Below are 27,740 nucleotides of genomic sequence, written 5' to 3'. Positions count from 1 at the left end.
ACCTGTGTTTCAGCCTGGACATTTGCCATCAGTGAGGACTTCATCTCTACCCAGAAGGGTATCTCGACCCCACAGCCGCTGGCTGCTCCTCAAACCAAGTTCCCCATGTAGTGCAGCTCTAAGACTACCGTGTGGTGTGTTTTTTTTAACCTCTGGTTAGGTGAGAGTGTGACATGCAGTGCTCCAATTGATGCCGAGGCTTGCAGCAGAGGTGCAGGTGTGCTGTCCCCTGGGCACACGGTGACGGAGCAGCTCCACCGCTGCAGAGCACTGCATGCATCGCCAGAGCACCGAGGCTGTGATTTAAGCCACTTGGCTGGTAAGGATACATTTGAATCACAACCAAATGACGAATTAATTCAGTGTAACTACTTAGATTTTCAAGATGACTTGAATTAAGGGGGTTTTCCTTAATACGCAGGGAAATTCTGCCAATCACATTATGCACACCATAAGACCAAGCCAAGTTTTCCTCAATTAGAAGAGCAGATACCACTGCAACAGAACATAGTGGATCCTCTTTGCATTCATTTCAAAGGGAGAGGTTAAGATCTGTGCAGGGTAGGATTAATTCCCCCAAATAATTTGACATTAACTATAGGATACTGCCCCAAATTCTTCCAAAGGTCAGAGTTCCTTCAGTTCAAGCCTTTTGGCTTTAACTTCTAGAAATATCATCAGCCATGAAATCTGGGTCTGAATCAAAGCGGTTACTTTGGGCACATCTTTTGTATTTTCAAAGTTTTTCTTTGGAAGGAGGAGTGAAGTTTTCCTAACACTGCACGTGTTATAGCAAAAGAGTATTTTGAAGGTAGCAATGGAATAGGATGTTTTCACAGAATAAGGAATTACTGCTATACAAAGATAAAGTAAAGCCAAAATAAATATAGAAAGAAAGCCGATGAAGTATTTTTACAGAGAACAATGATCTGACTGCTTGGGTTTGAGTACTTTATAGGCTTGTGTTTAGATCTAGTGTCTTCAGGATTATTGCTGTATTCTGAATGCTGCGTACTGTGTTTCACCTAACTTGCAGAAAAAAATATGCATTAAATAACCACTTAAGTTCATAAGACCAAAATGAAGAGCCTTTTATCAGTATTGCGTACTCAGTACAGCATCATGAACATCCTTATGTATTTTTTTTTTTAAACAGATAGGCTTACCTGTCTACCCCACACTTGATGTAGTACTCTCAGAATAGCTACTTGTTTAACTTTTCCAAGTTAGTTTTTTTTTTTTTTTTCTTTCAGCTAGAGGGATACCTGTTTAATCAAAACTATGTCCTAGTCAGTAAAAGACATCCCACATGCATATTCATTACACCTTACAGCAAAAAGACTAGCTAGCAAAGGACTACCTCTAAAGATTTGGTACATGTCTGTTAATTACTCTGTGGTACCTGAAGATTTCCTTATGTTACAGCCCGGGAAATGATGTAAACAAAGCAACATGAAGGAAGAATCCCAGTGTACAGAAAGTGACATACCTTGTGAAGAACACCTGACATATGCAAACATGGCTGGTTCCAATAAATTACATATTGTGTAATCACCAGGAAATTCACAGAATCAGAGAATTGTAGGGTTTGTAAGGGACCTTGAAAGATCATTGGGTCCAACCCCCACTGCCAAAGCAGGTTCCTCAGAGCAGGCTGCCCAGGTAGGCGTCCAGACAGGCCTTGAATATCTCCAGAGAAGGAGACTCCACAACCTCCCTAGGCAGCCTGTTCCAGTGCTCCGTCACCCTCACTGAGAAGTTCTTTCGCATGTCGGTGCGGAACTTCCTGTGCTCTATCTTGCGGCCATTGTCCCTGTCCTATCCCCACAAACCACTGAGAAGAGGTTGGCTACATCTTTCTGTCTCCCACCCCTCAGGTTTATAGACATTGATGAGATCCCCTCTCAGTCTTCTCTTCTCCAGGCTGAACAGACCCAGGTCTCTCAGCCTTTCTTCATAGGGAAGATGCTCCAGGCCCCGTATCATCTTTGTGGCCCTCCACTGGACTCTTTCCAGGAGATCCCTCTCTTTTTTGTACCGGGAAGCCCAGAACTGGACACAATACTGCAGGTGAGGCCTGACCAGGGCAGAGTAGAGGGGGAGGATCACCTCCCTCGACCTGCTGGTCATACTCCTTTTAATGCACGCCAGGATCCCACTGGTCCTCTTGGCCACGAGGGCACACTGCTGGCTCATGGTCAACCTGTCGTCCACAAGGTCCTTCTCCTCAGAGCTCCTCTCCAGCAGGTCGTCCCCCAGCCTGTACTGATACATCTGGTTGTTCCTTCCCAGGTGCAGGACTCTACACTTGCTCTTATTAAACCACATTTGGTTTCTTCCTGCCCATCTCTCCAGCCGGTCCAGGTCTCGCTGAATGGCAGCACAGCCTTCTGGCGTGTCAGCCACTCCTCCCAGCTTTGTGTTGTCGGTGTACTTGCTGAGGGCAGACACTATTCCCTCATCGTCAATGAAGATATTGAACAAGACCGGACCCAGCACCGACCCCTGGGGAACACCGCTAGTCACAGGCCTCCAGCCGGACTCTGCGCCGCCGATTACCACCCTCCGAGCTCAGCCAGTCAGCCAGTTCTCAACCCACCTCGCCGTCCACTGCTTTATCCCACACTTTCTCAGCTAAAATTAGTTTTTTTTCAACAAATTCAACCTACTTGCCTACAGAATCAGACACTTGTTTCGTATTTCAGAGGTAGTTCCTGAAACTATAGTCCTACTAATTGCTTTGAATTTCTCAGGAAGAGAAACAGCTGTTGGAATTTAGGAACAAAGATCACAGAAGTTCCAAGTTTCTTGGCTGGAAATGCTTCCTACCAAGCTGCCTGCCTAGATTTTCATTCCTAGCATTAACTATTTGTCAGCTGCAACTCAAACTGTTTTGTATGCAGCTTTATGCTGAAAACTTACTAGTTGCTGAAGCCGGTTAATACCTGAAAATAATATTTTGAAGTGTTCCCATTAGAACTGAAAAATCAATTTACTGTTTCTACTCCAGCAGCTGCTACTCACAACCTATCACTGGGCTATTCTTGCCATGCTGGGGTAATTTATCCAAACCTGTCACATTTCTTCATGTGAACTAAATTGGTCATCCACTTATTTTGCTGTCCCGCTGGTTCCTCAGTATCAGCTTTTTGCCTGTTAGGCTACTTCAGTTTAGACTTTTATTTAAAATAGTCATATATCCCTCTTGCAGTTGAATGCAAGCGATGCCTGCAAACTATTACAAGCATAATGCAGGCAAGAGGCTTCCCCTTCTAATCTCTGGCTGACAAATTAGTTCACAGTGTATGGCTTATTTATGATACTCATAAAAATGCTTCCATATTAAAACAAACAAACAAAACAACAACAACAACAAAAAAACACTATTGCCTAGGCTTCCCCTAGAAGAGATATTTTCCCACAGTAGTACAGTTTCTGCTGCGCCAATTGATTTTGTTCTTAAAATAAAAATATGATGTGTTTTACGGAGGGTAAAGAGACAGCAGACTTAGCTGCAGAATTAAGTATTGGTTGGGGTTTTGTATTTTTGTAGTGCTGGTTTCTGGGTGAACTTGTAGGTTTGCTCAGGGAAGGACAGTTTTCAAGGTATCCAGAAGTATCTTGTGGGGTCACCTCAGCATGGGCTAGTGTCTGGATGCATGGGCATGTGCTAATGGGAAATGAAGTATTGCAACTGTGGGAAGAGCCATGAATTACCCTGCTGCTGACAGCTTCCATCTGATCTTTCCTTGGGGACCTGAGCAGCTTTTTTAGACTAGGACTGGGAGGACCATCTACTCAGTCACATATTTTATAGCCCTTACCTAAAAAATGACCCTGAGCGTATGTTTAAACATTTAGCTATACAAGTAGTAGCCCTATCACCTCTTGAAGCTTAAGGGGGCTGCTCTCGAGCTTAAGTGCTTCCCTGGACTGGAGCCTTGAGGAGAGATAAGAACGTCTGCTTTGGTTCTGCCTCTTGCACAGAAAGGTGGTATGTTCTTCCTTCACATAACATCAAGTTGGCTGCCACCAACCTGTCCCTGGCTGCTTGAGTCTCATGGGAAGTCTGGTCTCCCTGTGCCCACAGGTGTTAAGCCTACTGTCACGGCAGGGTTCAGGACTCAGGTCACCCATTGCTGTCGCCTTGACATCCCTGGTGTTTCAGGAAGCAGAGTTCCAGCTGCTTGTGAAGGGATGGTGAAAACGTTTTCACTGTTTAAACAGCAAGAGCTGCTGCACTGGAAGTGCTGGGAAAGCATTGCTTGAATATATAATATCTGCTCTCCCTTTCCTGCCTGTAAACTGACGGATCCGAAGGCTTTATCTCAGGAGTTACTCCGTCTGTTAAATGGAAGTGAGCAGGCCAGGTGAATACAGCTGCACTTTCTCCATTTGCCCACAAGATAAGAGAATTTAGGTTAATTTTCCATAACCTCAGCAAGCTGATGTGAATGCACTCTGCTGCCCTGAGTTAATCAGCTATGCCGGAGATGTGACAGTTTTATATGCACAAGTATCCTTTATATGACCCATTTCTATGCATTGGAAAGATTACTACGTATTTTGTTTAACAGAAAGAAAAAGGAAACATGAAGCACATCACCATTTCACGGCTACCTTTATAGCCATTATTGATGTACTCCCCTGTGGTCTCGTATCTGAACCATGGGAACAAAGAACAACTATTCCATGTGGTTAAGCAACGCTGCTTTAGGCTCTGTTTCTTGTTTGTTTAGATTAGCTCATGATGACAAAGTATTAGTGCCTATTTGCTTGTGAAAACACACTTCTTTAGTATTTTCACATATTATGATATTAAAAAAGGCAGTAGCTTACACAGTACCATTAAAACTTGTACTGTGTCCTCCCCGAGACAGTGCTTTAACCTGTGAAGTTGGGATCTTTGACAATTACAGCAATTCTGCTGTAAATTCTTTTAAATATGTAAAAATGACTCTTCATTCAAGGTGCTAGTAGTCCATTTACTAAAATTTACCCCCAAGAGGCACATGGCTTGCACATATGGTGATGGTAGCTTTGCAAAACACTACCATTACCTGCAAGACATTCCCAAATCACTGGCGTTGCTACTGTCAGATGCTAGTTCTTTCCCTGGGTAATTTCTTTGCCTTTAACACCAAAGTATAAATACAGAGTAATGGTATAATTGTACATCCATACCTGGATAAGGAATCTTTCCATACGTGACGATTTCATACAGGAGAATCCCAAATGACCACACATCAGACTTAATAGTGAAAGATCCATAGTTAATCGCCTCCGGTGCTGTCCATTTAATAGGGAATTTTGCACCTAAAAACCAATACAGACTCAATCAGTCAAAGGCAAATTTAAACACTCTATATCAAGTAACTGGAAGGTTTTAAGAGACTTGTTGATGGTACCCCTAGATCAGGAAAATTACCAGCAGCTCCTTCTATCCAGGAGTTACCAGCAGAGATGTGCTGGAAGACACATTGCCATGCTGCATGTCCTGCATTAAAGGTGCAAATAAAATGCTGAAAGTTGCATAGCACCTTTTGTCCCTCGGGTATTGTGAATTTTTGCTAAAATGGCAGTAAACGTTTTACCTTCTGCCAGTGATCAGGGAGAAGTCCTACAAATCCCATTTGCTGGGGATTAACCTGGCAGGAGCTCAGCACCACGCAGCCATTCACTCACTCCCCCCAACCCCCACTGGGATGGAGGAGAGACTTGGGGGAAAATAAAAAAAAATGCCCAGCCAGACCCTGAGCAGCAGCACCCCCAGCCAACTCCCCCCATTTTATCATTCAGCATGATGCCCTGTGGTATGGGGCATCCCTCTGGCCAGCCTGGCCAGCTGCCCTGGCTGTGTCCCCTCCCAGCTCCTGGTGCACCCCCAGGCTCCTTGCTGGCAGGGCAGCACCAGGAGCTGGAAAGGCCTTGGCTCTGTGTGAGCGCTGCTCTGCCACAGCTAAAAACATCAGTGTGTTATCAGCATTATTGTCATCCTAAATCCAAAACATAGCACCAGCTACCAGGAAGAAAATTAGCTCTATTTCAGCTGAAACCAGGAAACCATCAGCTGGAATTTCACAAGACTTAACTAACTTCTACCATTTTAAAGAAAGTCCATCTTCCTTCAACATGCACTTTAACATATGCCACACAGTTATTTCTAAACAGCCATGGATGCAAAAGGAGTAGCAAGTCATATCTTAATATACGTCTTTCGTGTCTAAATAACTGATTCCAAAAAATCCCATATAAATGCAAACTCCATCTATTTAAGAATGAAACCCTTAAGCAGCCATCATTGGGGAATATTACTTTAGCTCTTTGGAAAAAGAAGAGTAATGCGAACAGATCCTATTTATGCCCTTTCAACCCTGCTCTGTCATGCTGGCACAAAAGCTAGGTAAGCTAGGAAACTACCGAATGCCAGAAAACCGATCAAAGAAACCCAGCATAAAGAATTGATAACATGAAAGGATCATTTAATCAATATACAATGTCCAGAGCTAGCTAAAAAAACACAGGTATGGGTTCTGTTCCTCTGAAAGCTGCTTAATCAGGTCCTTCCCCCTGAGCTCCCATTGAATTAGTCACTGGTTACCTAGTGACTTCTGAGCAGCCCTTTAATCGTCTCCCTTTAATCTCAACTGTAACGCATTGTTCTCTTTCTTCCGCATGCCCTGGTTCTTCCACTCTCATCCGACATTACCACAGTTTCCACCCAGTCAGTGTGAAAACATGAGGTAGTGCCCTTAAAACAAGAGCAGGACAGCCAGCCAACAGGCACGCTCAGAGATGCTGTAGGGCATTTACCCTAATGCAATCTGTGCATGGGAACATTAAAAAAAATCTTTTCACTACAGCTAATTGACTATGTCCTTCTTAAAACAATTTGTGACAATATTAGCAAAACACATATGGCAAAATACAGACAAATCTTTAACAGCATGCTTTCCTTTCTCACCAGTCCTGCCCCTGCTGCAGCGTTACCTCCCGGCCGTGTGCTGAACAGGGAAATGGAGGCAGCCTTTGAGCATCCCTACGCACAGGAGCAACGCTGCTGAACACGCAAATTGATGCTGCAGCTCCTAGAGCAGCTCCAAAAGAGAACCAATTTTGCAAAAGTTTCCCCCCAGCAACTACAACTACCAGGGCTGCTTCCTTTCTGAAAGGGGAGGGAGGTGCACGTGGCACTTAGGATGTGAAGAGAAAATAATTTTTGTAATTTCTCAGCACTGAATTCAGTGGGATGGAAGCTGCGGGTCTTTTTAAAAGTTGGTAGCATTAGAACACTGTCTCTAGGAAGCTTTTATGGCATTTTCTGTCCTTGGTGACCATATTATTTTTAGATACAGCCTTATTTCCTCCCAGAGACTGAAGTTTTAAAGATAAAACAAAACAACAACAGAACATACCTTCTCTTGCTGTGTATTCATTGTCTTCAATAACTCTAGCTAGTCCAAAATCAGCAATTTTGCACATCAGTAAGTCCGAAACCAGAACATTAGCTGCTCTCAAGTCTCGATGGATGTAATTTTTCCTTTCTATGTATGCCATCCCTTCTGCAATCTGTAACAAAAGAAACAACTATTTTGGTATTTCAGCACAATACAATGCCATCGGCAGGCCAGGCCTCTCTGTTCTTTCAATGTACCACCAAAGGCACGTTCACTTATTCATTACCAGTAACTTTGGAGCATTTTGTACATGAAAACTAGGAGAGGTTGACTGCCATGCAAGACTTACGTGTAGATCCAGTCCTGCACAATGATACAGTAGCAGCTTCAAAATAATAGTTTGGATGAATAACAGTTGGCAGGATAAGATACACGTTTATGAATCTTCCCAAATCAAAAATGTAAATGAAATGCTCATAAGATTTCTACTACAATATTCTCTTTCCTAAATTACTAACCAGTTTATTTTTAAAATAATAAGAAAATGGAAGAAATTGGTAAGTTAAATGAGAGACATGTTCTTTTAAGTTTCATTAAGCAACAATGCCGAATGTTTTTTAAAAGAAAAGGAAACAACACAAAAGCAAACAAGCAAACAAACAAAAAACCCACCAGCTTTCTAATTACCTGGTATAAGCCTGGGTAATTACTAAGACAGGTCAAATAACTATGTATGTTTTCACCTCCGACAACATCTATCTGCTCATACATGAGGGAGCAAGTACCCAGATACCATCACAAGTAAATTTAATTTGCATTTCAGCAACCAAAATTAATTTCCAAATCAAATTAAAGGTGATTAATGCTCTCAAAATACACACTGGGGATGATTACCTCAGCATTTGTCCAGACTGCCCTATTTCCCCTCCCAAAGAAAAACATACTATTTCTCAAAAAAAAAAAAAAAAAAAAAAAAGAAAAAAAAAGAAAAAAAAAGAAAGAAAAGTTTCTCACTCAACTCAGAGCAGTAAAACTTTTGTGTTGATAGTATGTTAGTAATGTTAGTATGCTGTCCAAAAGTTCAATAGGAGATAGGAAAAAAAATAAGAACAGACTAGTGCTTGGGAGCTGTCAGTATTTATTTTCCTTGTGAGACTGGGGGTGCCATTCCCAAGCAAGGCCCACAGGCTAACTGTGCCACAGACACTACTCCAGAATTTCTCTAGGTGACATGTCTCTGCCATCCACGTTGTTTGGGGAACACAAGCTCCCAGATTTGTTAATGAAGCAGCAGTGAAACGTAAGGGCCCTTCTCGCCCCAGTCCCTACGATGCTCATACATGTGCCCTTTCCCCTCCATCTCAGGAGAAGACGAGCACACGGACACCTTGCCAGTGCCAGAGCTGCACATTTCAGCTGTGCAGTAAAGCAGACAGGAGCACCTGGCAAACTTTTAAGAAAATATTCACACCACTTCTGCTTATCCGTTTTTAAAAAGTCCCCAAGAGATACACACACCACACGCAGGCAGCACTGCCACTTAGAGCAGTGAAACCCCGTTACCTTCGTTCCTCTTTTGTTGTTCAGGCAATGGAACACGCAGCCACTTTCCCTCCCACCTCTTGCCACTAAAAAACTTTTCTTACAAACCAATATATCGCCACTTCTTCAGGGCAGTCTTAAATTTCACTTACACAACACAAGGGGGTTCTCACACTAAACCAGAAAGAAAATCTGTGATGTTGAATAAAGTGAAGAACATCTGCATTTCAAATTTTCTAGAAATATGTAAAAGGTATTTTATAATGAAGGAAGCAGCTACTAGTGAATAGTCACCACAGAGACTTACTAGAGACTTAAAGACTACTCACAAAATAGAAGGGTAGCATTTAATTCTCTCCTCCACATGTGATGATTTGGGTTTGGGGAAGAAGGAGAACTGAAAGCGAAAGTTTTGCTCTAAGATCAGTGCTGAAATGGCGCCGGCCAGCTTGGCAGATGCGACTGAAACGCAGACAGGTGCACTAACGCCACTGTGAAAATGCAGCAACTATCGAGAAGGAATCAACTTTCCTCTTACTTCCCTGCACAGATCCAACATTTGGACTAACCGCTGGCTGGTGAATGATGAACCGCTTCATGGAAGAGAAGTTTGTGGCTGTGATTTTCAGTTTCCAAGCTCAGCCAAGCAAAGCCATTGGAAAGACCTTTTTATTTCCTCTTCTTTGTGCCAGTTCCACTGAACTTATCATCTGTTCGTCACAAACTAAGAATGTGACAGCAAACAATTCACTGTGTTTTCAGCAAATACAAATTACATTTCCACGCAATTCCAGGGCAATGGTTTTGACTGGATTGAATCAGGGAAATTCAAAGAAGCCGTGTACATACAAACGTTAGGGCATGCAAAAAATTCCCAAAAATGAGTGGGCAAGGAATTCTGATTAACAGGAGGGGAAAGGCAGAAAATCAACAACTGAATTCAAACATCCAGTTCATGTTAAGCCCTTGTGATCGACAAACAAAAAAAAAAAAAAAAAAAAAAAGAAAGAAAAAACCACACACACAAACCCACAACAAAACAACCCCCACAAAAGGATCTTTTGATGAAGGAAATGTGTGCCAGAGCCCATGCGATAACTCTTTCTGATAATTGTTGGGTTTTCATTGCCAAATGTTATGTTAGATGTAGAGAAATCCACAGGAACAAAAGAAAAAGAAAGCACTCTTTCCCTCTCTTTTAATGATCATTTGTACCTGTCAAGGCTGTTCGGTGACGTGCAAGTCAGAAGCAGGAAAGGAAAGTTTACTTGGGCTTGCAGGATATTTTCTGTGGCCTTTAAGAAAGGATCCTGCCTACACTGCACTACTACCAGTCAAAAAGAAACTGGTTTTCTCATAACCTGTAATCAACTACGGGCATGCTTGTAGAATTACCTAAGCTAAATTATTTAACAATAACAATAATAAAAGGCAATCACTAAACAGTAGGAACGATGTACATAATGTAAGAATGACAAGTAACTAACTAACTCCTGGAAGGAATAAATCAGCCTGTAGGACAGCCTCCAGACTATGAATCTTCAGCTGAAGTTCAGACGATAAATAAATGACTCCAAGCCAACATTTTGCATACGGCTCTGTCACTGACGTGGTGATTTCAGCTAGCTGTGCTCTTTTCTCTCAGTTTCTGCTCTTTCTGCCTGTAAAACATGGTGATTACTTAACTCTCCAGAACGCTTGTGGGTCATCTCACAAACAATAAAACTCTTATTTAAAGAAAATGGTAGGAAAAGCAGGCAGCAAACAATGGTGCTAAAAGAAGCATTCCATGTGATCTGCCCAGTCCTTCACATCTTCTGAAGGGAGAGGGGAGAACCTAACAAACCAGCGTCTCAGGAGAGGAGACTCTGCTTTCACAGCAAAGCTACACTTTCAGAAAATGAAAAGCACTTGGTCACAACTCACAGATTACATCAGTGAAATGCCATAGCTGAAGCTAAACAGCACATACAGGGATGGGCAGTTATGTTCTCTTCGTTTTTTCGAAAGGACAAGGACAAATCTCTGCCATTTTTTTTAATTTTTATTTTTTTTTCTACAAAACTGGAGAACTTCTGGGTTCCTTAACAGCTCAGCTGTTAAGCTCAATTGAAAGACGTTTCATTTCAACTTTCATTCCAAGGCCTGTGATTCATTTTTGCAAGAGTTATTTCAAACGAGACATGTTTACATATTGTTTGCAATGCTGTTTATTAATGCAGAAGGAGGGTTGCAGTAACATCTGTAACAGATTCCACTTGTGCATTTGTAAGCTATGTGTAAAAATGTGGAATACTAAAAAGGCCAGATGGGCTTGTTCGGGGTTAACCTGATAGGATGTTTTTGTATCATGCTGAGAATATATGATATCATGTTGAGAATGAAAAGTGGGTGACGGGGATCATGAAACAGATGGGAATGAAAATGAAACATAATGAAAGAATGGCAATATGAAGACTTCTGTTTTTCCTAGGAAAGCAAATTTTAAACAACTTGGAGAGTTGGCAGGTGCAACCTTATAGGAAAATAGTCTCAGGAACAACCATGCCAGCAAGGAAACAACAATTACAAGTGCAAGGGCAAACCATGCATTGTAAAAAAGGTGCTCAACAAGAAAAGGTTGGCCAAATCTTACATGGTCTGAAACCCCTGAAAATGATACAGTCAAATTGAAAATTGTAAAAGAATACCCAAATACAACTAAAATCAGAAGAAGTGACCCACAAAACATGCTGAAAACAGAAAGCATAAGCAGAGAAAAATTCTAGAGGTGCATTTGTAACAAGATGAGCAACAAAAATATTTATGTTAAACAGATGGGGAAAGCTACATGCAAATGACACAGAGTTTTTAAATGCCTGCTTTTGCTTCAGTCTTCACTAAAAGCATCAAGGATGCACGCATGGCTGACATGAATAACAAAGGGGTAAGAACTCAGGGTGTAAAATGGAAACTGGGCTAGAACAGTTTTGAAGGACATGGGTGTTTATGAAACACCTGAACACTGTCAGTAAATCCAGTCAGAGAGCCTCTACTCACCTGCAAAACAGGGAAGTAAAATATGGACAAAGAATAAATAAATTAAACTGATGAATCAGTATTCAAGGTTGCACCTAGTTTGTATTTGGTAACAAATTAAATCAATTCTGGGGGGAAAAAGAGAAGAAGAAGAAGAAAAACAGAAAAATATATGACCTATGATGTTATGATGTCCAAAAGACTGAGAAACACTAGGCTAAATCATCCCCAGTCCTCTCCAGCACTATTTCATCTATAATTTTTAAACCAAAATCATCTAGAAATGGTTACTTTGGGGATGGTTTAGGTACTTTTAAAAGGCTTTCCTTTGCATTGACAGATGGGGCTTTTTTGTCCATTCAGGATCCGTACATATGAAAGCTACAGGTGAAACTGCACCCAGTAGAAGCCAGGGATCTATGAATAAAGGTGGCTTCAATGATCCCTCTGTATTGCTGCTGCCTGCTACACAAGTGATTCTCACTCCCTAGGGCTGCTCTACCACTGAGGCTGCATCTGCAGGCTCAGCAGTGAGCAGGACATCCTGGCCACATCCCTTTTCCTTTGCTGGGCTGGGCGCAGGGTGGCCGCAAAGCTGCTCTCACTGCAAACCAGCCCAGGCCCGTGGCTCTGTGGGAAGCTCCTGCTAGAGCAGGTGAAGCAGCCTATGTAAGTCAGAGTACATAGGAAATCAGCGAAAAGCAGCTACAACATGAGGGACTATCCCAATGAGGTTAAAGAAGAGGAGGTAATGTAGCATTTGCTGAGGTTCACACTGCTTTAAATTTGGTAATTCCCAGTTTTTAGGGAAGAGTGTCAGAAAAAACAGCCTGCGGTTTTGGAAGGTTTAAGCAAACACATGCTATTGACCTGGATAAGACTTTATTTGGTCTAGGGTTAACCAAAACCAGATTCCTTTCAATGATGGCCAGACATGTAATAAAATAAAACATGCTTGCAGAATTTGAAACAATAATTCATCCTCACATCATTAGGGTAAGTGCCTATGAAGAGGGTATAGACCCTCTGTATCTGAAAACTGTTGAGATACAGAGACGTTTTAATTCTTCAAATGATAATTATTGTAATACCTATTTTCCATTTGCAGCAGAGTTTATACTAAAGGTGAGTCAAGAAAGGCTGCAAAAATGTATTCCACTTTCTCCAGTCAAACAGCTAGATAGTTAAAGCAGACTCACATAGAAAAAAAAAAAAAAAAAAGAGTAACGTACTGGAATATTAGAGGGAATCATTATTACTATTTCAATATTATTATTAGTCTAATGGCATTTTAGCCTTAAAAAACAGAAAGAGGATAAAATAAGAGTTGCTAACAAAGTTGTAGATCATAGAAGGATTAATGAAAGTATCAGCGCTGCATGGAAAAGACTGTTTTTTGTGATACAACTGACCAGTTTGAAAAGTATGACACGAGTATGTTCATTAATATTGATATAATTTTCCTAAACCCAACATGTGTATACTAAGCAGCAGATAACAGATTTGCATAAGAAGTAGGAAGAGTTGATAAATGCAAAAAGTTCACTGAATTTGCATCACACGTTCTTAGTTGACCTCGTAAAACAGAGGCAAGCATGATTTCAATAACTGGAAGACAAAGAATTGGAAGCTCTTTGGGCAAATTAGCTGTGGGGCAAGACAGGAAACAACTACCAAGATCCAGTTTGCCAGTCACCCTGGTGATGCAACAGCCAGGCTATTGCCTGTAAACGACAGAGGGGAATACAAGCAGCCTGCACGCTGAGTGTTTTGGTCTGCTGCCTTAGCAAGATCTGGCAGCAGAGCTTGTGGACAAAGCAATGAAATTAGCTCACATTCAAGCCTGTAACTGGGAACTGATAGCCAACAGCACCTTTGCATTTCCTCAGCCTGATTGCTGAGCTGAGAAGCAGAAGTACCAGGAACTGCTCGCAAGTTGTGTCAGCTCGTGACTGCCAGACCAGGGAAGTTACTGGACCAGCCCATGGGGTTGCTGGGCTACTTAGCACTCACCAAGCAGTGGTCTCATAGGCTGTAAGTACAGGGAAAGAGGCTCAGGTGTTGGTTTCTCCATGTACCTGACTTTGTTTCTGGCGGCTATTAAAAATTCACAATTCTGCTGAATTCTACAGGGGATGCCACTGCTCTCTTCTGTATGAAAGCAGGCAGTACTGAAGATATGTGCTGAAGATATGTTTGCAAAACTCAGCTTCTTTTAAAACACTCTCATTACAGAGACTGCTAGCATTCATCTCTAGTGGCCAAAATTATCTTTGCCAGGGCATAACCAACCCTAGATTTCCCTAGCCCCTACTCATACACACTAATTAAAACACAGAAGAGAAACCTCAGCTCTTCCAGAGGGCAGATTGTTTTAGAAACTGAGCTGGACCTCCTTCCCAGCAAGCATTTTCTTGCCATGTTTTCCACAGACCTAATTTCACAAATTGGGACTGCTAGTACAGCAAAATAGAGAAATTAAAAAAATAAAATCCCTGAGTCCACAGCTGTACACTGAAGTCACCACCAGACTTAAATCCACCTAAATCCTCCTCTGTTGCTGTTAACAATGGCAACTGATGCATGCAGATGCTCAGATAACAAAATAGCAGAATCAGTACAGCAGAGCAGAAGTATATTCAATTACTTGCTTGCAAAATGTTATCTTTTTACAAGATGTTTATTTCACCTGTTGGAGCAGTCCTAACTTTTTTTTTTTTTTTTTTTTTTTTTTTTTTTCCAAAATCAGATTATTTTATCCCTTGTAAATACAGATTTTTTTCAAGATTATTCAAGGCAAAGGCTTCATGAATTCAGTAAGTGAAGCACTGAGTAGCCATCTGGCAATGCAAACACCAGCTCACAGCACTCTTTAATAGTGAAAAAATCAGCTCCAGAAGTGGGTTCATATTTAAGGGCATTACATTCTTCAGCTATCTGTTAGTCACACAGCCACAGCCTCCCCTCCCTTTCTCTCACTCCCAGTCCTTCCCTATCTGACAAGGCCAAAGGTGACAAAGGCCTTTCCTCTAGATAAAAAGGCAATGTATTAAGTGGAAAGACTTCCTGACCATTTTCATGCTGCTGAATCACAAGTCCATTGCTAATGTATTGTTCCGCATTGGGTAGAGTTTCAGAATTTTTTGTTGCAACATAATTCTTGCATAGACACGTGCATACAGACACGCCTGCTGTGCAGTGTGGCTGTGAGCAGCTCAGCCTTGGGAAACATCACAGGCAAGCAAGGGGAAAAAAGAAGACAATCCTCAGCTACCATTTGTTGCATTTTCAGTCTTCCTGAGAAGCCTGGATGGACAGGTAAACTGGCTTACCAGAACAGTGTGACTAAAGAGACATGCAGAGCTCAACAGTGTGTCAACCAAGGCCAAAAAAATATTCCTGATCTTATTTTAGTTCACTGTGAGTTTTCTCCCTGGACATTTATAGTGTGTAACTGTCAGAGGCAGAACACTGCACTATAGGCACCTTTCATACAGACCTTGACACACAAATCACTTTGGGGTTTCTCTCTACATTTTTTTTCTTATGGTGTGGGATAACTTGTATATTTTGAGACTATCTCCATGGTTTCACAACCAATGAGATTTCTTGTGAAATATTGATTAGATTTTATTTGCTTCACAGTAATTTACATATGAATTTGAAACAGACATTACTCTGTGGAAGTTAAGATAGAAGTTTTACTAATTGAGCTAACCTAAGAAATAAAGACAACACCACCAATGAATGCTACTTGGAGGCATCTCGTAAGCACTCACTCCACAGAACTTGTACACTTTCACCTCACTTCTGTTGGAAATGAAAACAGCCTTTTCACAAAGGAGAGTGACTGTGTACCACTGCCATCTAAGTAGATTGCCAGCAGTATCAAAGAGGGAGGCCTAAATTCACAAGTTTCCTTTGAAACACATTTTTCCTCTATTCCCTCCTTTCAAGTAACCATATTTACTCAGACAAAAAAACTAAATTCTCCTTTAATGCGACAAAGTTTAGGATAAAGTTTCCCATTCTGAATTTCAGACTTGGAGAGAAATAGAACCCCTTAATATTGAGCATGGTTCTTAAAACTTACCTGAGCAGAGAAGTCAATTAGTTTTGGAAGCAACAATTTACTTCCTTCATCACTCTTCAGAAAATCCAGCAAACTTCCTGTTACAACAGAGAAAGACTAAGTCAGTGTAGCTTATTATCAGAATAAAGTTCCCACTAGGTCCTCAATTTTCTGAGTCACAGAAGTTTTGCAGTGAATGGTTTTCATGTATTTTCAAGCTGACTACAGTAAGCCCATCTCTTTACACAACCTAATAACAGCAACATTCAAGTCAGCATGGCAGGTATCCAAGTTTTGCAATTTTCCTGGGTGTAGAAAACTCACATCAGAGCATACCTTAGCTCATTGGTGCTGAATTGGATAATTACCCTAATCTACGGGCTATCAGGAAAGTTCTCTAGGAGAATCTCACTCATTAATTATTTCAAGGTGATAAAGAATATGTTGCCAAATGGTAGCTAGTGTTTATGAAATCATCAGCAGAACTGCTTGAAAACAGAAAACAAACAAACAAACAAAAATGCTACTACCTAAGAAAATCTGAGAAGGAAACCTCACTTATTTTGTGTAATGATACTCTACTACAGGTTGCCCTTTCCTAGTAGTGCAGCAATCCTTTCAGGAACACTCATCACTCCCTTATTAAACAAGTATTTATCAATTCAAGAGCTACATAAGACAGTTTCTAAGGTTTTAATTAAGTGCCTTGTTACAACAGCAAAATTAAGTATTAGAACCCAAAGGAACCAGAGCTATTTTGAGGGTTATGCTCTGCACATGAAACAATTAAAAAATGATGCATTTAAGAAATCTGTAAAAAAAAAAGTTATTTCAAAAATGCATAATGAATCATAAAATCAAATCCTTATCCCTCCTCTAAGATAAGTGCTCCCTCACTTTATATCAGAGCATACAAAAGAATAATGTGAAAATCCCAAGTTTTCTGTTGCTTCCTTTTTAAAGAATGGGCACTGACTAATGAATGACTAATAAACAGAAGTGTTTACTAAAACCATGCTCACAGACCCTGTGTCACTCTCACCTTTTGCCATGAATTCTGTTATAATATAAATAGGTTCTTCTTTGGTCACTACAGCATAAAGCCTAACTAGCTTGTCATGCTGAAGTGTTTTCATGAGGTTGGCTTCCTCCAGAAAGGCTTGCACAGACATCGTTCCCGGCTTCAGAGTCTTCACAGCCACTTTTGTACTGTTATGATAATAACCTAAAAGGAGGAAATACATTCAGTGCACTCTCAGTCACCCTGCACCATGCAGCACCCTGACTAGCAGGAACCCATAAAGCTGGTGAGGTTAGATTCCAGTAACAGCTAGGAGCCTGACAAGAAGTCATCACATGTAGCACAAATGTTTACACTAAAATTCCTTTATATTTTGCCGATGCACTGCAGTCAATTATAACCAATTTTCTACTTTTTGTGAACGGTTTATTGGAATAAATAAAGTTTTCATTTATAAGTAGCCCATGAGAAAATGCTAAAACAGTCAAGATGTTTTAATAAACATCCACATAAATTGTTTCAAAATGTAATAGAGCCCATGGATTGCTTACAAGATTGCGGATCATCTTTAAATATCATGGTTAGAACCATTTTATGTGTGCCAGTCTCATGCTTATAATCCTTTCTTTAACCCTCAGTACTCAAAATGGAACTCTTCAGTAAAGTGCAACCAAATGAGCATTCTCGTGACCAACAGAGATATGCTGGCAGGACTGCAATCCCACAGCGTTCAGAGAGAGATTTAAAACATGATAATTCCTTTCCACATAGCATATGCCAAGAGTAGAAATAATCGTGGCTGTTTCATTTCTCTGTTTATCAAACCTTCTAATGTAATACTCTGACTATGTGAAACTCAACTGTCAGTAAATAAAGGTTAAAATAGCATTAAATAAAATCAAGAGAATAGCAAGAACTGATCCTGAAGTTCATCTTGTAAAGTTGTTTAATTTGAAAAAGAAAACAAATAGGAAAGAAAACAAATAGAAAATACAAGAAATAGAAAAAGAGAGGGATATAAATGCAACATTCCAGATTTACTGTTTGCTCCAGTAATATTAAACTGCAGCCTGTTGTCCCCCCTACTACACACATTTCAACATTGTAAAAACACTTCTTGGAGAAGTAAAGCTTTTGTGACTCAGAGAAATAACCTCAGTTCCACATTCAGCAGTAATCCAGACAGTATTACCACAATGGATGTACCTCTAAATTGGAGCCTGTAATTTCTGTGTATTACTTATCGCCTTAATATAGGAGCTCAGTGGCAAAGCAAGGAAATAATTTCTAGATCCTAAGTAATTGCTCTAACCACTGCACATTTTATCACCTTTTTTAAAAGAAAGATCATCACCTGAGAAAAGCCACTATAACTGTGAGCAAATATTCAACTGCATGATTATTAAATATATTTTTTCCAAGCACAGTATGGTCAAAGCATAACACCGATATGCCTCTCTCTAGATGGTCAAATCAGAAGAAATAACAATAACAGGTCAAATTCTGCCATTAAAACTCAGGTATACAATTTCTATTCATGCAAAAAATATGTATTAAATACATCTCTTTCTGCCTAAAAAGCAGAAGGCTTATATGTGTAGTTTGTAATATTCTGCACCATACCCTGAATGAGAACACCAGCTCCACTCCCCATTTGTTGAATACTCTGCTAAACATACTAATTAATACCTTTACTTCTGTGAAACAATTCTGATCTACACTCTTAACATTAACTATGTAACAGTACTTCATATTCACTAGAGATTCATCAGACTAGGTTTCTGCTTACAGACAATTTGCATTACTAACAACAAAAACCTCACCCAATACTGATGTTCTCTGCAGGAAAACAGTCTATCCTGGTCATCTGGTGGTAACATACAAAACAAAGTAGCATGAGAGCATTAGACACATTTGACCCTGATCTGTGTCTCATTCATTTATTTCATCAGGTTTTGGGGGAGGTGGCAGGAACAACAACACACAGCCAGTGATGAAAGGTCGTTGAACTCTCATCATCAGTAAATGTTATGATGTCTGTAAAAAATTGACCCTTGACAGCTCAGGAAAACTGGAATGTGTCACCTCTTTCTCCCACCCATTACAAGTAAAGCCCTCACAGAGCATGAGGCCCTACCTCTTCAGGTAAGCTGGTGTTACCTAGCCACCTGAGAGAAAACTCCCATCATCTGTGAGCCAGAAGTGGCAGAGTACGAATAACACATGAAGAGGAGCATTATGTTAGAATATCAGGCTAGACAGACATGGAGCAGGCAGCATCTTTTCAGTATGCATCTGTACCACCAAAGCTTAATGTCCTAGTCCTCAGGTTGGGTCACTTATGATTACCACGAGGACCCCACACTTGCTGTGTCATCGTATTCCTTGGCATACAATATTAATGAACTTATGCTCAGTTTGCCACCGAAACATGAACTCAAAAGGACAGATAAACAAGCAATGAAATTCTTGCTTACATCTAGGTCATCTGACATAAAATTCAGATTCTTTGCAACTAATGTTCAGCTCCGGTATGTACTGTAAAAATACACCTGTGATGCTGGTGAGATCTAGCCAGTTTTCTTGGTTCATTTTAGATGTCTTTGTGAAAATAATAGTATTTCTGAGCTATGGTTTACTCTGATTTTAATAACAGCTGCATAAGAAAATACACCCCAAAATGTTTATTACTTATATTCTAATTTGAGGTTTACAAAATGAGAGAATCTTTTACACCCGAGATGCAAGCAAAATGTGTCTCATTAATAAAATACACCGTAATGGCTCCATTTGGCTTGTTAACTTTTCTCCTATCCCTGCTTGAGAATTCTATTCATGGGTTATTAATGTCACAGAGCATTATGGTTCACATCATATCGGTGCACACTAGGAACAAAAATGCATAAAACATAGACCCTACAGTGCTACTCCAGTTCATCCCTTCATTAAAGAAGATGCCCAAATTAACTAAACGTGGCAGATGAAAACCTTTTCATACCATGGCAGGAAGCAAGCCCCTCAGCAGTTTAGGCTTTTGTTAAAAATTAGATATGATGTGAGAAATAATAGGCAAATCTGAGGAATCTGACAATTCCTTACAGAGAGCTATGCTCTTCTTACATGTATGAATAGAATCCTCCAAAAATTGTGTTTCACAAATTTATTTTGGAGTTGATTATGGTATTTTCACAGGCAGGTTGCCAGATTTTCACATGGGCTTATTCAGGCCAAGCTGTGATACAATAGGCAATAAGTTGAGCCTACCAAAAGCATTTCTGACCAGATCTCCAGGACTGAAGATGGACGGTTTTGTGAACGAGTCTACAAGAGGCAGCTTTCTCCTTCCTCTGCCTTCACACAAATTCCCTATAAGGTTATACTGGGAACAACCTGAGCTACATAAGTATGACACTGTTAGAAGTCAGACAATGTCTTGGGCCATTGCAGGTACAGTATTTCCAGAATGCTGGCTGGAAAGAGACTGAGGAATAGGAGCTTCTCTGCATCCTATTGCACATCAACACATCACTCCTCCTTCACCATCTACACCATTGAACAGTTTGGGTTGGAAGGGACCTTAAAGATCCCCTAGTTCCAACCCCCTGCCATGGGCAGGTATGTCACCACCAGACCAGGTTGCCCAAAGCCCCATCCTGCCTGGCCTTGAACACTTCCAGGGATGGGGCATCCACAGCTTCTCTGGGCAACCTGTGCCAGTGCCTCACTACCCTCTGAGTAAACAATTAGTTATGTCTAGTATAAATCTCCCCTCTTTATTTTAAAACTATTACCCCTTGTCCTATCAATACAGGCCCTGGTAAGAAGTCTTTCTGCATCTTTCTTTTAACCCCCTTCTAAGTATTGGAAGGCCAAATTAAAGTCTTCCTTGGGCCGTCTCCAGGCTAAACAACACCAACTCTCTCAGTCAGTCTTCACAGGAAAGGTGTGCCAGCCATTTGGAGGTCCTTTTATGGACCTGAGGTCCTAACAGTTCCATGTCCTTCTCGTGCTGGGGACCCCAGAGCTGTGTGCAGGACTTGAGTAGGCATGAAGGAGTAGGCATGCAGCTGTTCATAGTGATGGCATTTCTCTTCCCAAGAAACTGTCACATGTGAAGATGGCTGAACAACTGCCTGACAATGGGAAGTGGCGAATAAATTCCTTATTTGTCTTTGCTTGTGCATGCAGCTTTTGCTTTACCTCGTAAACTGCCCTTATCTCAGCCCATGAGTTCTCGCACTTTTACCTTTCTGATTCCTGCATCCCTCCCTGAGGGCAATGACTGAGTGGTCTAAAACATAGATGTGTTATCAGCATTACTCTCATCCTAAATTCAAAACACAGCTCCATACCAGCTACTTGGAAGAAAATTATCTCTGTTCCAGCTGAAACCAAGACATTCTTCTCTAACATATGCTAGCTTTCTCTAAAACCCAAAAGTAAACGTGCAGGAGGAGGATGTCAGCTTGGAAGCTCAAAAAGTACTTACTGTTGAACTGAAAAGACTATAAGAGAATGCTGGCAAATCTTCACATTGCAGTAACCACATGGTCTCTATCTTCCCATATACTACAGAGTGGTTAAGGTTGGGAAGGACTTCTGTCCAACCCCCTGCTCAAGCAGGGCCACCCAGAGCAGGCTGCCCAGCACCACGTCCAGGCAGCTTCTGAAGATCTCCAAGGAGGAGACCTCAGCCTCTCTGGACATCCTGTGCTTGGTCAACTCCCATAGTAAAGAATTGCTTCCTGTTGTTCACATGGAACTTCTTGTATTTCATTCTGTGCCCACTGCTTGTCCTGGCACTGGGCACCACTGAAATGAGACTGGCTCTTTCCACCCTCCCTTCAGGTATTTCTAGATGATGATAAGATTGATAAGATGCTGAATAAGATTCTCTTCTCTGGGTGAAAGGGTCCCAGCCCTCCCTGCCCTTCCTCAGAGGAAGAGATGCTCAGGTCCCTTTAACATTTTCATGGCCCTTTGTTGGTCTCTTTCCAGTAGTTCCATATCTCTCATGTTCTGGGAAGCCCAGAACTGGACACAGTTCTTCTGAACTGGAACTGGTTCCCTCTGAAATCAAAATTCTAGGTACCCTTTAGCAAGCAGAAATTTATTTGGTATTGAAGCTATGGAATAGTATTTCTCATTCATACTATGGCCTAAACATAATTTTGCTCCAGATGAGGTAAGTAATCAGGAGAGTCGAACAAGTAGTTTATTTCTCAGTATCTCTATTTAACTGCTGATGCCTCCGGTTAGTCATCATTACAATAAACAGTGTTTGTTCATATCCTGCACTGGTGACGTGATAAGTGTTTTTCAGCCTGAACTTCCTTGGCTCCAAGATTAACCATGCTCCTGATTTGAAAGGATCTGCGCTGAGCAAATCAGCTTCTCTTGCTTCAGAAATGAAGCAGAGAAGAGGAAACACAGTGATCATTTCACAGTACATTAATTTTTCTCACAGTGCAACAATTCAGATAAAAGGGTTAGGCCCAATTTAGATGTCAAAATAACGACACAAATAAGAGGAAGCATATTGAACCAGAAACACCCTTTTAAAGTTTTATGCCTTTGTGTGTGTATGCAGAAGTAGTCACTTCCCATTATGATCTACATTTTCAAGCAGGTGATAATGTTCTGCCATGAAGTCTTCCACAGCATTTCAATGTCAGTTAATTATTTCTTGCCCCGGTTTATCAGGAAGAGAAAAACTGTACAATGGCTGACACTTGGCTCGACTGTCAAGTAAATTGTCATTTATGTATAACACAGCCAGAGCCTTTCTTAAGCCTTTTCTTGTGAAGGCAGATGAAAGGCTGAATTTGTCTATGTTGCATCATGGAGATGTGTTGCTGACATTTTTGCATAATTTGTATCAGCAGATTGCACCTATTAGAAAACATCTCCTCAAAATAATGAAATATCAAGTGTGTTCCTGTTAGACTGCTGCACTCCTGTCGGTCATTAGAGCACCCTTTGCATCTTCTAATAAGCTTTGGGATATGCTTCTAAGTTTCTTAGAAATGCCCTGCCTATAGAATCTTGATAATACCAATAATAAAAAAATGTTGTAATAGTATTACAACGATATTATTGCTATCTAAATATAACCTCCAAAAAGGAGACTCAGGGAAGGGTTAAACAATTATTTGACCTGATGAAACATCATAGTGAAGACTTTGGAAGGAAGGCATAGTTTATCTCAATTAAGTCAAGTAAGATGGTAACTGTTCACACGTGCGTAACTAATGAATAACATACAGAACACATAATATGCTTCCCAAAGGAATACTCAGACCCCTGAATAGGCAGAACTTCAAAAGCAAGAGAATTAAAACATTTCTGCAGAACACGATTAGACAGTGGTCATAGCCCTTTGCCAGGGAAAGCCATTGAGGCTGAGAAAATAAAAATGTTTTTAAACAAGCAAGGTTAATTATTATTATAATAATTAACACTATCACATTTAGCTGGTTATATATTAAAATTTACTACTTGTAAGTCTTACAACATTTTCATTATTGGGGACCTGCATGATAGTTCAAGGCTGGGGGTGATCAGTGTCTTATCGTCTACCTACATCAGCCACCTGCTTCCTGAGTAGCAAGCTCCAACAATAATCTTGTATTAAATATCTTTTTTTTTTTTTTTTTTTTTTTTCCTATGGTAGTGCCATCCATTTATTTTTCAGTCTCTTCTTTGCCAATAGATGATAAAAACTTTACACATAATTCACTGTAAGACAATTTGTTCCATGTCTGTGTCAGGTACTTTATCTTTCACAGATCCTCTCTCCTATTATTTTTCCTCATGAGAAGGTATATTCTGAGCCTGACTGTTCTGTTTTCACAAGTATATCATACCAGGCTTATGTCCACTATTATTTTGAGTGATTCTTAAATTGTAATTCTTTCAGCAAATTTAAATATTCTTTTCAAAGAAATAAACTTACCCATCCAGACTTCACCAAACTGACCAGCTCCAAGTTTCTTCACTAATTTAATTGATTCCCGTGGAATTTCCCATGCATCTTTATCCCATGGTTTTTGAGGCTTAGGACAAATACATGCTTTTTCCAACCTTCTACATAAGCCATCTGATTGCTCTGTTTTTTCAAAGGAAAAACAAAATATAAAATCCATTGCAATCCATTTAGTCAAAGACCACTTGATTTAGGTGTGCATTAACCAGCTGAAAATAATTTTCAAACAAGTCAGTGCCTTATGAAAATGTTATCTTTTTAGTGCTTTCACACAACTTTAAGCGCTTCTATAGTTTCAAATTCAGGGACAGATTTAATAGAGAAGTGCCACACACATCTGGCTACCATCAGGTTATTTTGTTTTAGTACAATTTGTACCAAATAACTATAAGATCTGATTGCTAACAGCAAGTATGAAGATGCACATTGGTGTCAGGCTTGAAATCTTTATTCTGAATCTGTCCTTAAATTTTCTTATGCTGTGTGGTTTTAGATGTGTGCACACATAAGAATGCAAGCATAAGTAAGTCACGATTATTTCTTCTCCACTCACTTACCACCTATAACTTTAATAAAAAATGTAAAATAATTCTCAGGTTTATAAGCTGTGCAGAATTACCACGCATATCTAACAACTCAGAGAAATGTCATGGCCAAGTCTCTGGTGTGGCTTTGAAAAATGAATGTGATTTCCTGTCTCACATCTTTTTTATTCTCCGTCTTCCCAGTGACAAGACAAAAAAAAATATATTTTGGAGTTACCCACCATGAGGTTATACAGAATAAAAATTCACTTTTGTAACTAAAATATAGGTGGAAACTTGTTCCTATCCCCCTCTTTTGTTAATAATAAATGTGTACATTCTCTGTAGGTGTAATTTTCTTTTACAGCCTTCAGAACTCCATTGATGAAATAAATAAATAAATGTACAGGAAAAAAAAAATCCTTCACTCTCATCATCAAATATAAAAAGTATATACCTATTTATATTATACTATGTAACTTTATATACCATACCTATTTCTGCTAATCATGGTTACAAATTTAATCTCAAATATAGAATTTGTTTCCAATGCAGTCAATTCTTACTATAGTTTCACATCATCGTCACTATGATGAGATGTTTCAGAAAACTATTCTTTATTTTACAGTGGTATGCAACAGAGAAAGCAGTATCAGGTCTGATTATATAACAATCTTACATGGGTTCCAACAAGTTTTACTTTATCTTCAGTAACATGCACGTCTGAGTTATTTAGAAAAAAAAAGAAGAAAAGGTCTGAAACAAAACAAGAAAGCATTTATTTTCCTTCACAGGAAATAACAGCTGTATTCTATTAAGTAATCCACTAATTGATTTAACTTACTTTGATAATGTTTGATCATATCATTGATGCTGGGAAAAGTTATTCTTGGAGAGATATAAAACCCTCCGTTGTCTAGACTCCTAATTTTGTAGTGCTTAATGACATCACCATGTTGCGGATCATAGTCTCTTATGGACAATGAATAGCTGCCTGTGGATAAAGAAAGAATGAATATTAACAGATAGCAAGTCTGTACTGTCTGCACACACAGCTGAGCTCAACAAAATTACCTTGTCTACTTTTTTTCCCACTCCCCTATTTCCTCAAAAAACATTTTGCAATCAACATGAGGAAGTTAGCCAATAGCTGGTTCTGAACCAGTTACCAAAATGCTTACAGTCAGACTTTTTTTTCCCAATCTTATTCAATAAACTTAAGAGTTCCATAATTCAGACAGCTCCATGACTAACACACACTTCTGCATAAAGTCCCACTGACTTGAATGGAACCACCTAGGAAAGCAGCTCCACGGTTGTCATGCTAATGAGACAGGAGCTAAAATTCTGAGATCAGCATCTTGGAAAAGGAACACACTGGGGGCCATGGGCCAACTAGGAAAAGGGTTGTTTGGAAATGGCTTGAGGCATTGAGGAGGGAAAGAAGATCTCTTAATACTTGGGATCCTAACCTCAGCTAGGATTTAAGATGGGCCAGCATAATATCTGTCCTAAACTACAAAATTCTTAATTTCTTCCACTTATGCAATTCTTGTCATCCATTTTGAAAGGACAAGAAACCACTTCAGTTCCTTCTCTCTCTTCACATGCAGATCCAGTGACAGAAGAAGACAGAAAGAAATATTTTGTGGTGACTTTGCATTACTCCCATCAGTCTCTGCTGAACTTAGACCTCTGTCTTCACTTGAGACTACAGAAACAGTGATGTGGGCCCATTACAAAGAACTACCCGGTCAAGAATAATTGAATTAGGTTGGAAAAGACTTTGCAGATCATAAAGTCCAGCTGTTAACCTGACTTACAGAGTCCCATCACTAAACCAAGTCCCTTAATGCCATGTCCTCACACCTCTTAATTACCTCCAGGATTGGGAACTGCTCTACTTCCCTGGGCAGCCCATTCCAATGCTTGACCAAGAATCTGCAATGTTAGGACCAAAAAACTACCCATGTGGAGAGGAAAGACATATGATCAATTGAAGGGGTTAGCATGTCTTCCTCTGGAGGGTCCAATGTTAGAGTATCCAACTGAAGCATCCAATTAGGACACTGTTAGAATCAAGATATTGGAGGAGAACCACCTTATGTTCTCTGTCTCAGCTAAAAAGTCTGGAGCTTTTATTAAGCATTTCAGTACAAAGAGCTGTGTAGAAATATTTATCAAAAAGGTTTTTTGTTTATTTGTTTTAAACCATATTACGAGGTAGAAAGAGTAAAGTCTCATTATGCACTAACTATATTTTAAAACTTTTAGTGATGGATACAGACCCAATAATGAAATACTTTATTATAAAATGCAGCTTCTGATATTTACAACAAAAAATGTCCTTTAATAAGGAATCACAAATGTTAGGAAGGAAAAAGATATTTTAATTCACTCCTGCTTTTTCTCAACGTATTAAGCCATATATATACACAACCACCACCGCCAGCATGTCCCATCTCAGCTCAATAATTTTAACTCCCCTCTCTTTCTCTGGTGATTTTCTCATCCTTCTCATTCCTAAGTAACTGCAGTAAATTCAGATAAGACACTCTAGAATAACTCCCTACCAAGTGCCACTTGATGCAATGTTTTGTGAAGCCAGATCATGTGTTTTTAACTCTACTATCAATTCCAAAATCACCCATCCCAAAGCCTACCTTTTAATGTTTCACTTTCTCTGATAAGGAAAGCTCCAGGAGCATTTCCAGGAGCCAGGAGTTGCCTTTCAGCATCTTTTCGGGTTATGTCCTTGAAGAACCACCTGGAAAGTATGTCAAAGAGTTAGAACCTTTTTCCCCCACCCACAAAGGATACAACACCAGGGTGAAAAAGAAATTTGCCCCTACTGAGAGGACAGAGGAACTTACTCTTCTGTTTCCAAGGTGTTTACTTTTGCTACATAGTTGCTGGGAATGAAACCTTCTTTTTTTGTTATGAGAGATTTAGCTTTCCACCATTCTCCCAGCCTAGAAAACAACAAAAAATAATGATAGTATTCAAAGGAAAACAAAGTCATAAAGGGTTGTTAAGGTTCCACTGTGCTGAGAGCTTTGCCTGTGCCACAAAGTGCAAAATCACCTTTTCTCTGTACTCAGGCTCCTCTTAGAAGCCATTGGCTCCATCAGATCAAAGTTTGGTCATTGTTACCAAGGAAAGCTGTCAAGTCCTATTAAAA

The 27,740-nt window shown here is 40.1% G+C and overlaps 1 protein-coding gene across 5 annotated transcripts in view; it reads right to left on the bottom strand.

Moving 5' to 3' along the window:
- The window catches only part of LYN (LYN proto-oncogene, Src family tyrosine kinase), a 53,025-nt gene that overhangs the window by 2,537 nt on the left and 22,748 nt on the right, over nt 1-27,740 (bottom strand). For all 5 annotated transcript variants that reach the window (XM_035318548.1, XM_035318546.1, XM_035318545.1 and 2 more), the window contains exons 5-12: nt 27,433-27,531; nt 27,223-27,326; nt 25,404-25,553; nt 24,006-24,158; nt 17,072-17,254; nt 16,051-16,127; nt 7,416-7,569; nt 5,185-5,316 (exon numbers count right to left, since the gene is read on the bottom strand). In XM_035318548.1, the coding sequence (XP_035174439.1) occupies nt 5,185-5,316; nt 7,416-7,569; nt 16,051-16,127; nt 17,072-17,254; nt 24,006-24,158; nt 25,404-25,553; nt 27,223-27,326; nt 27,433-27,531 (1,052 nt within the window). The remainder of the gene's footprint in view (nt 1-5,184; nt 5,317-7,415; nt 7,570-16,050; nt 16,128-17,071; nt 17,255-24,005; nt 24,159-25,403; nt 25,554-27,222; nt 27,327-27,432; nt 27,532-27,740) is intronic.

This window comes from Oxyura jamaicensis, chromosome 2 (genome assembly GCF_011077185.1).
Source record: "Oxyura jamaicensis isolate SHBP4307 breed ruddy duck chromosome 2, BPBGC_Ojam_1.0, whole genome shotgun sequence".
Taxonomy (NCBI): domain Eukaryota; kingdom Metazoa; phylum Chordata; class Aves; order Anseriformes; family Anatidae; genus Oxyura; species Oxyura jamaicensis.
Note: the sequence above shows the minus strand (reverse complement) of the source record. Positions and strands in the feature narration are given on the sequence as shown.